Source organism: Schistocerca nitens, chromosome 9 (assembly GCF_023898315.1).
Source record: "Schistocerca nitens isolate TAMUIC-IGC-003100 chromosome 9, iqSchNite1.1, whole genome shotgun sequence".
Lineage (NCBI taxonomy): Eukaryota > Metazoa > Arthropoda > Insecta > Orthoptera > Acrididae > Schistocerca > Schistocerca nitens.
In genome coordinates, this window is record NC_064622.1 from 340279472 (window position 1) to 340297804 (window position 18333).

An 18333-nucleotide genomic window follows, 5' to 3' on the forward strand; every position below is an offset into this window, starting at 1 on the left:
ATGTGGCTGAAGTAAGTTGTTTTAGGTGGTACTAAATGTGCTTTTTCGAGTTTAAATTCTTATCAAGATGAGCACGCAATGTTTTTGAAGTTTCCACCTAGTTGTTACTTCTTCCTCATGTGTTACACGCATCATTGGTGTAATACCTCTGGATGTACAGAACTAAGGATGCGTCTTTCTGAAATTGAGTGTGAGAAATTTTCCAAACAGACAAAAACCTCTTCTAGGTTATTACTCAAACCTCTAATATTACAATGAAATAAGCTGTTCTGTGAATTCTTAAGCATTTTGTGGGGCTCTTCTGTCATTTTAATTTCTTTAACAACAGAGAGCTGGTTCGTGGCTCTAACAAAAAAAGGGTACTCCTATGACACCATTAAGCATGGTGAGTATGCTTTCTGTGATGGGGGGCTCCCCATACATTATCTGCAAGAAGCTCAGCCAACCTATCTTTCTCCCTCTTACTCATGTATAGGCTCTATCTAATACACCCACATCTCCCAGTTATAGCAACAAGCACTGCACTGACATGAGATTTATTTCAGTCAGGAGCATCATGCTCAACTCTGTGTTTAAACAGCTGACAACAATGTTAACACAGGGCTGGTCATGGTTGTTGCAGGATGTCCACAAAACTTACACTTATGTGTGCAGCTGCTACTCCTATTCCATCTAGGTCACCCTTATTTCTGTAATTTTAGCCAGACTGTTTCCTGCTTCAATTAATTAGCTCACCTGATCCTCTTAATCAACTTGTATATTCAGCATTGGCCTCCTCGACATGTATTGGCTTCTCTCCTGCCTAGAGAACCACATCCACAACTCCAAAGTTTTGGTGGAGAAAGGAAAACATTTAGGATGGGGAGAGAGAGTGCCTGTAAACTACTTAATCCACATTGTTTCCTGAAGAGACTTTTGCCTTAGCTCGGCAGGGAATAAGAAGAAAATAATTTAAAATCAGCTAAACAAAGAAGTTTGATACTATTTCTTTAGCAGAAATTTTCTCTTGAGAGGGACATTAGAAACCCTAGCATAATTTCCATTAACTCTGTGTATCTGGATTGGGACTTCTTCATTAGTTTGTGACCAAAAAAGATTCAGAGATGTACCTACACTACTACTTTTTTATTTTTTTTAGGGGAAGTGAAACAAATGATAAATAGTACAGAGGAAAAAAGAATAGAGGCTTTTGAAATGTGATATTATAGCAATATGCAATATTAGAAGTGTGCATCAAGTAACTTATGAAGAGGTGCTGAACTCAATCCGGGAGAAAGAGGTTTTTTTTTATTTTTTTTATGGCATTTCAAAGTACATATAATTAGGGATATCGGTTGGTAGGACATGTTATGAGGTATCAAGGGATCACCAATTTAGTATTAGAGGGCAGTCTGGAGGGTAAAAATCATAGAGGGAGACCAAGAGATGAGTGCTAAGCAGATTCAGAAGGATGTAGGTTGCAGTAGGTACTGGGAGATGAAGAAACTTGCGCACAATTGAGTAGCATGGAGAGCTGCATCAAACCAGTCTTCAGACTGAAGATGACAATGACAGATACAATAACAGCAATGTAAGCATGCAAAGAATAAACTTACAGTAAATGTTTTGGATGTCAAATGAAATCTATCACTTTTGTGGATAATAACATTGGACATCTGTAAAGATCCAGAAGGAGATTTTCACTCTGCAGCGGAGTGTGCGCTGATATGAAACTTCCTGGCAGATTAAAACTGTGTGCCCGACCGAGACTCGAACTCGGGACCTTTGCCTTTCGCGGGCAAGTGCTCTACCAACTGAGCTACCGAAGCACGACTCACGCCCAGTACTCACAGCTTTACTTCTGCCAGTACCTCGTCTCCTACCTTCCAAACTTTACAGAAGCTCTCCTGTGAAGTTTGGAAGGTAGGAGACGAGGTACTGGCAGAAGTAAAGCTGTGAGTACCGGGCGTGAGTCGTGCTTCGGTAGCTCAGTTGGTAGAGCACTTGCCCGCGAAAGGCAAAGGTCCCGAGTTCGAGTCTCGGTCGGGCACACAGTTTTAATCTGTTAGGAAGTTTCATCTGTAAAGATGTTCGCCATTGACACTCATCAGTCATTCCTCACCAATTCATCACTGAGTGCAATGTCTCCATACATTTCTTTCATTTCTAATTACTATAGTATGAGGTGTTTTTTTTTTTAAAGTATCAGACCTGTCATTCGCAGAAATACACGTATTGAATTTGAGGTACAGAACCCTAATCCTCCTTGGTAATGCACACATTTCCCAGCACTCCTGCCATTGTTGGAAACGCTCTGGAATGAGTCTTTTGGAATGGTGATCAGCCAGGCCATCATATCCACATGGTGTCTTCTGTTGACTCAAATTATGTTCTTTTTGGAGACTTTCCAGCTTGGGAAGTCGTAAAAAGTTACACAGTGTGTTTAGAAAGTTGGGGTTACTGTTTGCATTGTCCAGCAGGACCTGTGCAGTTTCCCCAGTGGCATTTCTTTTGCTCCGTTGTCAACAGTTTTGGTACAAATTTCGTGCCCACCCTGCTCTTGCAGAAGTTGTTTGTCAGAATTGAAACTGAATGAGGTGATGCAGTGGTTAGCACACTGGACTCGCATTCAGGAGGATGGTTCAAACCCACCTCCGGCCACCCTGATTTAGGTTTTCTACGATTTCCCTAAATCGCTTCGGGTAAATGCTGGGATGGTGCCCTTGAAAGGGTATGACCAACTTCCTTTCCTAATCCGATGGGACCAATGACTTCGCTGTTTGGTCACCTCTCCTGACCAAGATATCAAAATTGAATATGCCAATGCAATGCTTACCTTCATCTCATTTGAAAACTCTCGTATTGTTATATGTTGATCTTTCTTTGACCAAAGTCTCCACTTGTTCAATGATGCTGTCATTTCGGCTTATTGAAGGTCTGTCTGAACATGGTTAGCGCTCCTTTAATGTGCGGCCACATCTGAAATGATTGTACCACTTCTTTATCGTGAGTTGCTCATGGCATTGTCCTCAAAAGCCTACTGAACCTTGTGAATGGTTGTCACTGGAGTATCACCAACTTTTGGCAAAATTTGATACATTATTGCTGCTCAATTTTTTTCCATAATTTTACAAACTAAATGAAATCCAATGAGTGCTCGCTATGTGTCCTCACTCGTAGGCAAAATATGTGCCTCAAGTAGAGTTTAGTGGCCAGTAACCAAAATACAGTTCTTTCCTACAACATCTGAATGTCACAATGGACCATCATACAAACCTGTGTGTAATACTGCAGCAAAGATAAAAATGAGGATCAACATCTTGTACAAGCTCTGTACAGGTTGGGGAGTGAACACAGCAGTTCTATGAATATCAGCTGTTGCACTGGTCTATCCACTTGCAGACTGATGCTGTCCTATGTGGCTTTACAGCACACATACTGCAAAAGTTAAGACCCACCTAAATGATACAGTTAGGAAAACATCAGGCATCATCAAATCAGCACCTCTAAAACACTTATCAGTGTTATCCGACATCCTTCACCCTCACATATGAAGACAAACAGCTCTGCCAAGAGAATGGCAGAACAGTAACTGCCATTACATCAGGACTACAATCCCTAGGAACCAGAAAGATTTAAATCTAAGAACCTATCATGGAAGCTTGGCAAAAAAACTCATTAAAAATCATGTTTGGATGTTGATCAGACCTGTTATGTAGAATGGACCTAATCAAATATTGACCACTTAATATCAACAGTCCATGCAGACCTCTACCTAGTTTCAATATACTAAGAAAGGAAAGGGTGTATTAAAAAAAATTAGGACATGTCTTGGAAAATGGAAATTCTGACTTCACAAGAAGGGAAAAATCTGAAAACCTTTTTTTGCGGCTTTGACAGTATGACACACACTACCCACCATGTGGTATGGAAGGTCCAGAAGGAGATGAACACATTACCACCAAGGATGATGTGAACTGACTGAAAATGCTGGACCTTGGATTTCAACTTACCAAAATGTTACCAACAAAGTCATTTGTAATATTGCGTATAAGCTTTTTTAACACATTGGTATTTCCGATGAAGTGTGCTGTGAATTCAATGCGCTGGTAGCAATTTCTGAAGTGAAGTGATTAGTTGCATCATCAGAAAAAAGTCATATTGTTTCTTTCTGTGAATACAGCTGTTGGAAAACTTACATGTATTGTAACAGTAGATGTGCTTAATTGCATCTTCTGTAATCATTTATAGCTGAAACACTTGAGGTCTTATTTTGAAAATATGTTACTACTGTAAAAATGGACACTTGATTATTACTCCAGTGATACTCTTGTGCTTCCTGTGGCAGAATCACAGGCCAGTTCTCAGAAAAATCACAGTAAAGTACTAAACATTTTCGTTCAGCCTCTACATGTTTCTTCACTTCCACAATACAGTGGTATAGTTTCTCCTGATGTTGGTGTTTTACTACTTTCATAGACCATTTTATAAAATGCCAGTTGAAATATCTGTGGTAAAAGGTTTCTTAACGAGTTTATTCTCTTCCCATGTAGCATATCGTGATTGAAGAAACAATACTGCATAACAGACATTTTTGATTTTATAGATTTCTGGCAGTTTATGTGAGTTATGAATTTGCATTTCTTTACAATGACAATAAAACTTTAAAAATATTTGTGCAAATAAAACAAGGCAAGAAAAAGTGTAAATTTTTAGTAACTGTAAAAGACTGACATACTGCCTGACTGGACTGTCAGAAGCATTGTGTGGCAGTTCACAAATGATGCTGTTGTCTATAGTGAATTTACAATAGCAGAGGACTATATCAGAATGATTAAAGACATGCGGAGGGTCGATAATTAATGCAGTTAATATCATCTAACACAGCCACACATCGATCAAGACGCATCCAACACATGGCTAAGAAAAGGCGGAAGGATTCATGATTGCAATACAGGATCAAACAATAAACACCAGATATTACAGCAAGCATATTATTAAAGATCCCAATACCACAACAGATAAATGCAGACTTTGCAAACAACAAATAGAAACAGTAGATCACATCACAAGCGGATGTTCAATACTAGCAAATACAGAATACCCCAGAAGACATGACAATGTAGCAAAAATAATACATCAACAACTTGCCATACAACATAAACTAATAAAACAACACGTTCCCACGTACAAGTATGCACCACAAAATGTACTTGAGAATGATGAATACAAATTATACTGGAACAGAACCATTATAACAGATAAAACAACACCACATAACAAACCTGACATCATACTCACCAATAAAAAGAAGAAATTAACACAACTAATCGAAATATTCATAATCTATACAACAAATATACAGAAGAAAACAGGAGAAAAAATTGAAAAATACACCTAACTGGCTGAGGAAGTCAAAGACATGTGGCATCAGGATAAAATTGACATCATACCAATTATACTATCAACTACAGGAGTCATGCCACACAATATCCACAAGTACATCAACGCAATACAGCTACATCCAAACGTGTATATACAACTACAGAAATCTGTAATTATTGATACATGTTCAATTACCCGAAACTTCCTAAATGCAATGTAACATATACCATACAGTTAAAAGGAAGTCACGCTTGATCAAAGTCCGCGTCACTTTCCATTTTTAACCAGACATAACGTCTGAGACAGGAAAGAGAAATAATAATAAATTCATTATAATCTTCAGTTACTTAAACTGTTTAAAAACATATTTCTTCCTCTTCTAATTTTTCATATTATTGTAGAGTATTGTTACATTCTGCTGTTATGTGAAAGCTTCCACATTATTCCAAAGATATTTCATAATTTCTAAAATTTTATGTAAAGATAGTTCATAACAACACTCATGTTATCTAGATTCAGCTTTTACAAAATCTTTGTGGGCTTCCGTCAGGGCGGCGGCTTAGAAATTCTGTTATGTCGTGATAAGTATCAGTCTCATTGCCTTCTGGCAAAGTGTCGAGATGATGTGGGTGTCTCATAGGTGCACCTGAATTGCGGCCGCCTCTGCATGCCTTCTGCCTGGTGTGAGGGTCGGTGACTCATGGTGGTAAGCAGACTGCCATTTGACTCTTGGTGCATTCAGTCTTGTCCAGATTCATGAAGCGTCAGCTGCTGGACGCGTGTTTTTTGTTAAGTCTGTTCTGCAACTGCCGAGACTGCGTCCAGCAGTTGATGATTTACAAATCTGGGCAAAGTCAAATGTGCCAAGAGTCTAATGGCAGTCTGCGAGGTCACCAATCGTTGCACCAGAGGAGAGTGGTGGAGACAGGTGATCGCTGCTCAGGTATGTATATATGAAATGCCTGCATAATCTTTAAACTTAGAAGAGAATGAGAGTTATGCTCATAGAAATATTGCATAATTTCAGTGCAATCATGTGGATGGAAGTGCAAAAAGATTTACTCAGCAATGTTGTTGTTTTTGTTGTGGTCTTCAGTCCAGAAACTGGCTTGATGGAGCTCTCCATGCTACTGTATCCTGTGCAAGCTTCTTCATCTCCCAGTACCTACTGCAACTTACATCTTCTGAATCTGTTTAGTGTATTCATCTCTTGGTCACCCTCTACGATTTTTACCCTCCACGCTGCCCTGCAATACTAAATTGGTGATCCCTTGATGCCTCAGAATATGTCCTAACAAGCGATCCCTTCCTCCAGTCAAATTGTGCCACAGATTCCTCTTCTCCCCAATTCTATTCAATACCTCCTCATTAGTTATGTGATCTACCCATCTAATCTTCAGCATTCTCCTGTAACATCACATTTTGAAAGCTTCTATTCTCTTCTTGTCTAAACTGTTTATCGTCCACGTTTCACTTCCATACGTGGCTACACTCCATACAAATACTTTCAGAAACAACTTCCTGACACTTAAATCAATACTTGATGTTAACAAATTTCTCTTCTTCAGAAACGCTTTCCTTGCCATTGCCAGTCTACATTTTATATCCTCTCTACTTCGACCACCATCAGTTATTTTGCTCCCTAAATAGCAAAACTCATCTACTTCTTTAAGTGTCTCATTTCCTAATCTAATTCCCTCAGCATCACCCAGTTTAATTCGACTACATTCCATCATTCTCATTTTGCTTTTGTTGATGTTCATCTTATATCCTCCTTTCAAGACACTGTCCATTCCATTCATTTGCTCTTCTAGGTCCTTTGCTGTCTCTGACAGAATTACAATGTCATTGGTGAACCTCAGTTTTTATTTCTTCTCCATGGATTTTAATTCCTACTCCAAATTTTTCTTTTGTTTCCATTACTGTTTGCTCAATATACAGATTGAATAACATCGGGGAGAGGCAACAACCCTGTCTCACTCCCTTCCCAACCACTGCTTCCCTTTCATGCCCCTCAACTCCTATAACTGCCATCTGGTTTCTGTACAAATTGTAAATAGCCTTTGGCTCCCTGTATTTTACCCCTGCCACCTTTAGAATTTGAAAGAGAGTATTACAGTCAACATTGTCAAAAGCTTTCTCAAAGTCTACAAATGCTAGAAACGTAGGTTTGCCTTTCCTTAACCTTTCTCCTAAGATAAGTCGTAAGGTCAGTATTGCCTCACGTGTTCCAACATTTCTACGGAATCCAAACTGATCTTCCCTGAGGTCGGCTTCTACCAGTTTTTCCATTCGTCTGTAAATAATTCACGTTAGTATTTTGCAGCTGTGGCTTATTAAACTGATAGTTCGGTAATTTTCACATCTGTCAACACCTGCTTTCTTTGGGATTGGAATTATTATATTCTTCTTGAAGTCTGATGGTATTTCGCCTGTCTCATACATCTTGCTCACCAGATGGAAGATTTTTGTCATAGCTGGCTCTCCCAAGGCTATCATATGTGCCTTAAAAGTCTACATTCACATTGGTCCAGAGCCAGTTAAAAAGAAGTTTAATCCCAGAGCCAGTGTGACTTGTTCTACTTTTCAGGCAGTGCAGCTTCTTTAAAAATTTTCAAAATTTATGGAATTGGTGTGACAAAATTATGAAACAACTGCAGCAAGACATTAGACAAAAAAGTTAAGGTAAACATTGTTATTCAAACGTAATACATTGAAAATTAGAAGTTCTTCTTTTAAGATGATGTAGTAATACTGTTTGGTACTGATAAACAGTAACAAGTTAGGACTGTCATTTTCTTGCAAAAAAGCGGCAAGTATAGCAAAAGAAATTCAGACATTTCACCAAATTTTAATCAGTAAACTGTTTCACATAAATTAAAAAGGAACAAAAATCTGGAACATATCCAAAGACAGAGCATTCTAAAATTTTCCTAAAAATTGCAGATGAAGAACATCAAATGAGGTGCCATCTTTGGCAGGCTTTATCTCATGATGGATTGTTTTGTGATAAAACAAAAAAAATTTTTTTCCTTGTCCTGATTTTTAACAGTGTTAAATTCAATAACACCTGAGACTATGAAGATAGCACTCCAGCCTGAACTGATAAGGGCCACATTTAACCCCACACAGTTTAAAAACAGAAAAATTCTAGTAATAATAGATTAGTGTGCTGAGTGGATATTAATTAATTAATGTTAAGCATGCATTTAGGTGTACTTTACAAGATTCATAGCATGAAACATACAACAAGAGGCAGTAAATGTTAGGAGGCATTGTTTTAAAGTAAGTACTGTTTTGAAATTCCATTGCTGCAGCACCACATTGGCATTTGGCATGTGCGCAATGTGTACCACACACTATTGGCTAGCCACAGATGCTGGTACAGAGTCATTCAGTGTGTTTACATTTGTGAGTATTTGAAATACCTCCTCCAATTGCGAATCACACCGACTGTCAAATAGGTGCTGTGGTTTGCTTTCTTAGTGTTAAAGGCATGATAGCAGAAGAAATTCATCAGCAGATCAGTGAAATGTGTGGAAAAAAACATTGCCCATCTTTTTCCAAAAAAATGAGAAATGTCAAGATGTGTGGTTTTTGAAATTATTACGGTACTTGCTGCAGTGGTTGACTAACCAGGCTGCAGGTTTCTTAGAAGATAGTATTCAAAAGCCGGTTGTATGGTCTGATCAGTGCCTTAGTATTTTTGGGAATTATGTAGAAAAGTAGAATAAAGGACAGACTTTCATGTAAAACTAAAATTGCTAAGAGAAGTCTTCATGTTTTATTTTTATTTCAGAATGATACTTAAAAAGCAAGCATACCCTGTATATCAATATGCAGTGAATGCCATTTTCGTAAGTTGGCTCCAAATCAAATAAATGAGTGTGTGTCGTAACCCAACACAGTTGGTACAGAGCACGCGCGCTCGTGCGTGCGTGACCCCATGCCCCCCTTCCTCGCCCCACACACACCTGACTGAAGGAGTTCCAGTTATCAGACTAGACTCTCACTGCCATTTAAGAATTTTGGTTTTTAGTGGTATTATTGATAATTTGGTAACTAATTTAATTAAATATATGAGAAAGAGAGAAATTTACTGTACAAGAAAGTAATCTTTGATTTCTTCTTTTCTATCATTCTTATTTCAGGGAACTGATTCCTGATGATAACTCTGAAATGGAACTTTGATGGGTGATATGAAGTATGTCAGGATACTGGCAAAATGAGGGTGTTTGTGGATGTTATTTAAAGTGTGTCATTAGTCCATCAAGACATAAGCACAACATTAAATGTTTTTATATACATTTTTAGAAATAATGTGATCAAAATCCACTTATCATAATGTGACGTGTGAAATATATGTCCATAACTTAAGTCATAAGAGTGAAGTTTGATTGTGTGACAATATCATTATGAAATTAAATGATTGAATCTGTATGAAAGCACATATATGTATAGGGCATCGTACTGCAGCATTAAAAATGTATTGCACTTTTTGGTGTTTTCATTTGGAAGTTTGGAATTAATTTCTTTCTTGTTTATTGCTTTCCTTTGTTTTAACACCTTAATAAATGACATTTTCTGGAATAAAAGGCAAACTTAAGTACTTATATTTGTATCATATATGTAGCCTTTTATTTTGTGTTAAACTGATGAAAATAATAGGTAATAGAACAGTCTGTAACTCATACAGAATATTTAGTATTGTTTGTATCACACTTTAGGAATTGTAATACATCCTGTATGGTTTTTCATTGTATAAATTTATAATTCTCCAACATTCAGACTTAACTCACTTTACTGCATGCAAAGTGTCCCTCCAAAACTTAAGATAATTATTTAGTTTTGGTATAGCTGTTTGTACTGAACCCAAGATGCTATTTGTTGATAAAAGAATGTACAGGGGGGTTGAATCTGATTCTGTAACTGTGACTGTCAGCTATTTGTTTACTGGTGTATTTTATTGTTACCATTATCATCCATTAAAATGTCATGAATGCTTTTGAAGAAACTGATGCAAATGGGGAAAAATGGGGAATATTAAAGTATTGCTCTTTAGCAAGAAACTTCAAGCTTATGATTGGTTATGTTGTTCATAGTTAAGGTTAGTTCCTTGCCAGGCAGTCATTTTTAATTTGCTAAGAAGAGTTATACAAAAATTTTCAAATCACATTGGGAAATCTTTCTTTGCAGCTCTGTGAACATATTTTGTGTACTGTTGTCTTTCATGTAATAATTGACTGTTCTTTTGGTCTAAGAATCTTTTGTGTTAAATTTATTTATTTGTGTGCTTTCTCTCTTGCTGTTGGAGACTGTTTATGTGTGTACTACCTGTGTATTGATGGAGGATGAGTATTGTTGATATGGAGGGAAAGTTTCTGACACTGATGAAAGGTTTCTTGCATTACTAATTAATACCTGTTATACATTAATTGTTATGACGTGTGTGTTTGGGGTTCAAAACAATGGAGTGAAATGACTTAGAAGTAGAATAGAAATTAATCTAAGATAATTTTTCTGGGTGAAGCACCTGTATTCTGTACTCACAGAGACTAATTCATGAGTGTGTATTTTGTTCGGCATTTGCTGCTAATAATATGTAGGTATGAGTGGTTTATTTCTGTGTAATGCTTCAATAATTATGAACTTTAAAACTATTTGTAGAGCAGTGAGATTAGTTAATGATAGTGACAAAGTGGGAGTATGACAGTGCTCTATAGTATTCTCAGTATTTTGTTATGCGTAAAACAAAGCTTGTTTCAGTTAAGGTAGGCTGAATGCTTCAAGATTTGCAAATCTAATCACTCCCATTTATTCTCAGAATAATTTTTCTATCTTCTTTGACTCACTTATTTCACTCTTTACATTCATGTCAGATTAATATATACACAAGTGTACTGCTTGCAACACATGGTATTTTGGACAGCAGAAAACTTTAACTCTTGATGGTATAATCATGTTTACTGCAGGTATCCAAGATGTTAGAGCCAAGCATATACAAATCACTTTCCTCTGTTCCTTAGGAATGTCTTCCAAGTTGGTTGAAGTCAGTTCCTCTCTCCCTCCCCCCCCCTCCCCCACCCCACAACAATAATCTTTTGTTGTTGGTGAGAACATGCATTTATATGCTTTCACCAGTGTTTCTTGATTTATATCTGCTAAATTTGGTTGTGTAAGAAGCATTAGAGATTCTCCTCTGTACTTTGTCATTCATGAATTGCTTTAATCAAAGAATGATGACCCAGTATGCAAGTCCTTATGACGGGTTAACATAATGTATTTTTAATTAACTTCTCATGGTTGGGGTTCATAGTTCTCTAAAATATTGTAAATGACATCATAGTCACCCTTGAATGTAAAAGTTATTTGTTTGTAAATAAATAATGCATTTCCATATCAATGCTGAGGAACTGATGATAGACCGCTACACATTGTTACTGTGTTCCTAGTGGTTCATTTTTCATAAACAAAATATGTGACAGAGTGCTAATGTAAATGGCTTTTAATGAGATTTCAAGGAAAAACACATTCATATAGGTTGTTGTTCTGTCAACCTCCTGGTATCTGCTTCCATAATAGGTAACAGGCTCCCACATGTGAACAGGAGTTTTGTCTGTAACAAATCTACAGATAAACTTCTGACAGCTTCTCTTCTCTCCTCCTCCTCCTCTCTCTCTCTCTCTCTCTCTCGTCTGATAATGTGAATTTTAACAGGAATATTGTAGTCAATTTTTGAAAGAGAGAAATTTAACGGATTTTTGTGGGAAGTGTCACCCAGAACTGTTACATGATACCATGTAATATAGTGTAGAATTCTGTGTACAAGAATATCATTTATGGAGTTTCCATTATTTTCTTCATACATTTAGTTTCGTGGGTTGTGTTCTATGAATTTTTCTTTGAGAAACTTTGTGAACAAAATTGTCTATTCCATGTCATACGGCTAGGAAATTTGTCTAGTACATGACTATAAATAAATGAATTATTTTATTTGTATGAACAGTTGTAGAAACCTTGTTGGCTTCTTAGCCACAGGTATCTTTACTAATAAAGGAGTTTTTATACACCTAACTGTAAATGTGTTGTAGTTAAATTATTATTTAAGCTTTATGTCCTGTATTTCCTCAGATATATGTCTGATATATTGGCCACAGTGGTAAAAACAGAAAATCTGCTCAGACATTGTTTATTATTATTATTATTATTATTATTATTATGTATTTCATTTCAAGAATGACCATTCACAGATGGACTGTCGAGATAGGAAAATGATTTTATTATACTATACATGTGTTCTACCATACACTGTATGGTGGTCTGCAGAATTAACTACACTCCAGGGATGTACCTAGTGTGATGTTGTATATATTGAAAAATTCGCTTTACATTTAGTACAATAATATGTAATGAACTTTTTATATGAAATATAGACAAGCTTCTCCACACATAAACTTTGACATGTGGCAGGTTAATATTTGTGGGTTGCATAATAAATAGGTGTCCATTAGTACTACAGTGAGGTAGAGACAGTACAGTGTTCAGTTGTCAGCCACGTGAACATTTCTGATATGTATACTGCACGCGAAAAAACACTGTAGTGTCATTTTAGCTACTAAAGACCAGGAAATTAAAAAAAAGAAAAACAAATATATTTATTGGGGAAATCACAATAACTAGGTCAAGAATAATATTATATTACCCTTGATGCAAGAAACAATCATTGAAAATAAGTTGTCTAAACACTTCATGTGTTCGAACAATAAATTTTATTCCTAAAACTGAAGACTTCTCATTTAGGTTAACACACAACAGAATTGTGTAGCAATTTACGTTATGGTTCTTGTGTCTCTGGTCTTCCTAAAAATAAACAAGATTCTTGCTGTGACAGTAAAGTAGTTCATGTTTCTGAAGAACAGTACTATATATAAATGTAAGGGAAAAAATACAAATATAACAGAAACTAGTTTGAAGCCCTAATCAAGAGATGTTACAGTGTGATTAAAATAGCATTATCACAATAGAGGTACAGGGACAATGTTAGTGAATAATGTACCCGTAAGATGTATTTATGGGATTGATTAGAAGTTGTGTGGTGCTCATTGCTGGAAAATGTTGCTAGATAAATAATTCTTCGTGTTACCACCATCGTGTGTGTGCTGATGGTGGTCATTACTGTACATGTCATGCAAATGTTGATATCCAGTATTGTATTTGTGTGTTCAAAGGTTAAGAGCAGCTTTAGGATGACCAATCACTAGCACACTGTAAATTTGTTGGAGTAACAAATTAACGTTCTTCAACTAACACAATGCTTATGAAATTTAAGCACTATTAGGTCCCTTCTCATACAAGAGCATCTGCGGATACCAAAATTGTTATGCTCCCTGTAACTGTAACCAGTGTCAGAGTGTAAGGGGCTCAAAAATATTTTCTTGATATTTGTACTGTAGAGCAACATCATCTTGCTGTCTTCAATATTTTCATTTGTATTCGCTTTCCTCAAGCTCCCCGATCTCTCTCAACAGATTGTGCCACAATATTGTTACGGTTTGTTTTGTAACCTTTCATCTTAATTAACTTCTGTCAGTGTAAATTATTTTTTTACTTGGTTCGTTGTTCTTTGGTTGAGTTTGTGTGGATTTTTGAAATAGTGTTGAAGAGCACAGTGGCTGTATTTCCTTGCCTGTGTTTGTACTCCATTACATACAGGCAAATAAGTTTTATTGGCAGCCACAGTCTCCAAAAGAGTCATGGTCTCCAACAACATGACCATTTCAAAATAATCGAACAATGAAGCATTCACTTTAACAATTGCCAGAATCTGAAAAAGTCTAATTACATTTTTTGACATGCCAAATCAAACCATTTCTGGAACATGTTCCCATCCAGTTCTTTATAATAATTGGCAGTTGACTTTCTTTGAAACAGTACCACACAATTTTCAGTGGTTCCTGCCACCACACTTGCAGACATAACCGATCTGCTGCCTTTTCTGAAGAGTATATTGCATGGATGACTGTGCCATCTGTCCTTTTATTTAAAATATGACCTGTATTTTCCTTCATTGGATATGATACGAAATATTTTCAAAATTCCCTTGTGGTATTTCTATCAGAAAATTATGTGATTCAGTTGCAGCATACCTCACAGCACTTATAAAAATTCACTAGAATTTTCACCAGTCAACCTCTGGTTATGAAAATATCTGCCTGTAGGTTAGCCTTAACAGTATTGAAAACAGACTGCACTTTTTCCTCATAATAATAATAATAATAATAATAATAATAATAATAATAAATATATTGAGATCTACATCCTGAAAAGCAGCAGTTTTTGTGATGTGCTTGTTGATGTCTTCTCTCGCTCCCCCCCCCCCTTCCCCTTCTCTCTCTTCCATCTTCCTCTCAAATATTAAGAGTCTTCTTGTTTCTGGTGTTGCTCTGATGGATAATGTCACCCAGCTTTAGATCCATTTTTAATTAATTAAACTTTAGCTTCATGCTCCCTTTGCAAGTAACAAATTAACCTTTTCCAAAAGTGTCAGTTTATTCAGTGAAAGCAATCTCCATTTCCTTTGGGTCTTTGACTCTTCACTGCATATAAATTCACTTTTACTCCCTCAGACAATTCATCTTCACTCGATTTTCTGCGATAGCCTGAAGATGAGTCTCAGTAGGCAGTGACAAAATAATCCATAGATGTACTGTATGCAGAATATCCATTGATTATTTTGAAATAGTCTGCCTCGATAGCTGAGTGGTCAGCATAGCTGAATGCTATGCAAAGGGGCCCAGGTTCGATTACCGGCTGCGTCGGAGATTGTCTTCGCTCAGGGACTGGGTGTTGTGTTGTCTTCATCATCATATCATCCCCATCGACACAAGTGGCCAAAGTGGCATCAACTCAAAAGACGTGCACCAGGTGACCCGTCTACCCAACAGGAGGCCCTAGCCAGACGACATTTCATTTCATTTTGAAATATGCTAGGGGAAAACTGAGTAACCAACTCTTGGTAAGTTATTTTCACTATTTGACATACAATGCAAGACTTCCACCATTAACTAACAAAATAAAGACCAATATTAATATATTGAGAAATGCTTTTTCTCCCATGACATTTTGCAAGCACACAACTTCCTTTGCAACCTTTCTTCCTGTTTTTCCTATTATTTGGGCAGCAAGCAGCAGCAGCAGCAGCAGCCATCACGTCTGCTACTAATGGTTGGCAGTGCTCACACCACTTGCTCCCAGAACTGACCTGAAAAATTAAATAACTTACAGATTAGTAATAAATCAACCTGAAATAATTCCCAAACAAAGAACTACTGTTACTTTCCTCATACTTCATCATTTTGACCATTCTTTATGAAACACCATGTCTGAGGTATGTTCACCACAATAATTTTCTGTCGTTAAATTGTAATGTAGGAAAAAACATACTAAACGCTGATGTGTAATAATAATTCCACAAATGCCGTGGGATTTGGTTATCTTTCTTCTTAATTTGTTGCCTTTTCTTGGAGATGTTAAGTACCTTTCCAGTAATGATTTTCCTTTCTACACTTAATGTTAAGTCAGTTACCTGATCATGATTTATGTTAAGACTTGATGGGCCAAAAAATTGAATGCCCATTTACTATTGTGTTGGTTCACCTTTGGAAAGCAACACAGCAGATATTCTTTGCGGCATGGTTTCAGCAAGTCCTTGGGAGGTTTCCAGAGGTATTCTACACCACACCTCTACGCACACGTCACGCAATTCTCGTAAATTACGGGTCAGTGGTTTCTGGGTGCAGAGCTGGTTCCCAGTGGTGTCAGAGATGTGTTCCATCAGACAAGGTCAGGCATATTTAATGGCCAAGACAAAACACGACTTAACTGTCACCCTCTTCAAATCACCATAGCATAATTCTGTTCTTGTGACATCAACAATTCTCCTGCTGGAAGATACTACCAATTTAGAGGAAAACAATGAGCATGAAGAGACATGGGCAGTCAACAGTTATCTTCCATAGCTGTCATGGTACCTCAGATTACTACAAAAAGTCCCATGGATGACCAGGTGAATGTCTCCAATAGCGTAATACTTCCCCACTGGCCATCCTGGAGACATGAGGACAGAAAATGCATCTAATCAGGCAATGAGTTTCCTTTAATCCGTGATCCATTCTTGACAATCCTGTGCTCACTACATTCATCAACAACGTGTTCAGTAGTGTGCTTTGAAAACTTGGGCCTGCATCAGCAGTGTACCTTGTCACCAGAAATGCCACAGATCGTTGACTGTCATGCATTACTGAGCGGGCCAGTTCTGTGACGAACCGTGGAAATCAAACACCTTGTCGCTATTCATTGTTTCACTGTCCTTCAACCATGGTCCATAGGTGCATACTGTTCTACTTGTTTGTGTTTTGATCACTTCATTGAAACTCCGCATTTGCACTCTGATGACAAATAAGGGAAGAGTGTATAACACATCTACTTGTATTTCAGTAAATAACTCTGTAAGTACTGCAGTCTGTTTCAAACATATGCCCACTAATACTTCATGAATGTAATTCAACTATTGTGTTGGTTTCAGGTGACTCAATCCATTTGTTTCCATCACAGTTTCATTTAATGTTTTTTATTAATGACTAGTTGTAAACATTTTCATTGATTCTCAAACCATTACTTACGTTAGAAGGAAGTGTTATTGCTGGCCGAAGTGGCCGTGCGGTTAAAGGCGCTGCAGTCTGGAACCGCAAGACCGCTATGGTTGCAGGTTCGAATCCTGCCTCGGGCATGGATGTTTGTGATGTCCTTAGGTTAGTTAGGTTTAACTAGTTCTAAGTTCTAGGGAACTAATGATCTCAGCAGTTGAGTCCCATAGTGCTCAGAGCCATTTTTTTGAAGTGTTATTAAAAAGCATGAAATACAAAATTTTCAAAGACTTTATGTGCGCAGATTACAATAAACCTGAAGGTGGCTGTCAAATTTTTCTGTATAAACAACTAAAGATGCCTGTTGAATTTTTTATGTACCAAGATAATTGTAATACAGTCAAATAATAATTGATATTTGATCTTATGTAAAAACAAATGTATTACATTAGTGAAACATCACACATGCAGGTCATAAAAGGTTTTTTGCACTTCTGTAATCCATGCTTGGTACTCTGTTTATGGTTCTTGCAAATCTGCTGCTCATATTGTCTGTTACGTGGTGTTATTTCTTCTAATACTTGTTCGTCTGCAGTCATCACATTTGTTAACTTATAACATGGACTGTACACAAATGCAGAGTAGTAAAGATAAGCAATCTTCTTGGGCGGTACAACAGATACAGCTTCGTATTTTAAAATTAATTTGTTCAGTTTTAGGCATTCAAGATGGGAGCTTCCTTTATTATTCATAAATAGCTACCTTCTGCAGCTGTACTTTTCTATCTCGTGCTTGCATTTCAGGTAAGTTTCATCACCTTTAGCACACAAGTTTTCAAGATTGTTATTTTTGTTGTTTTCCTTAATTGGTGCAAACCAGTTTTGAGGAGACCACATGCACATACGGGACATGACTTCATATATATTTGTTTATTTAATCTTTCACATGTTGGGTAGTCAGTATCGACCTCCAAGACAGTGAAGCAGAGGTTAACCTATCTGGGGCATGACTGTAGATGTACTACTACAGGATTTAACTTGTGAACACTTTTATATTCTGTGTGTGAAGGTTGTTGGTCAGTGATAGAAGTGCGTGGGCACTATTATGTATAGTATTTGTAAATAATGTAGTTAACTATTTTCTGAGGCTCATTGAGGAAACAGAAATGTGTAAAAGCTTAATGACACAGGCATAATGGAAAGAACTGAATTTGCTTACCATGATTAAAGTTTCAGCCTGAAAGTTTGGACAGTAATGGTGGCACACTGTAGACTATTGTGTGTGAAGAGTATAGCATAATCCATCTTGGAATAATAAATAACAT

General features: G+C 37.0%; 1 protein-coding gene across 1 annotated transcript in view; it reads left to right on the forward strand.

Annotated features, from left to right (window-relative positions):
* LOC126203516 (KIN17-like protein) overlaps positions 1–12438 on the forward strand; it is an 82285-nt gene extending 69847 nt beyond the window's left edge. The window contains exon 6 of the mRNA XM_049937841.1: positions 9516–12438. Within this exon, the coding sequence (XP_049793798.1) occupies positions 9516–9555 (40 nt within the window). The 3' untranslated portion in view covers positions 9556–12438. The remainder of the gene's footprint in view (positions 1–9515) is intronic.
* Positions 12439–18333: the final 5895 nt, after the last annotated feature.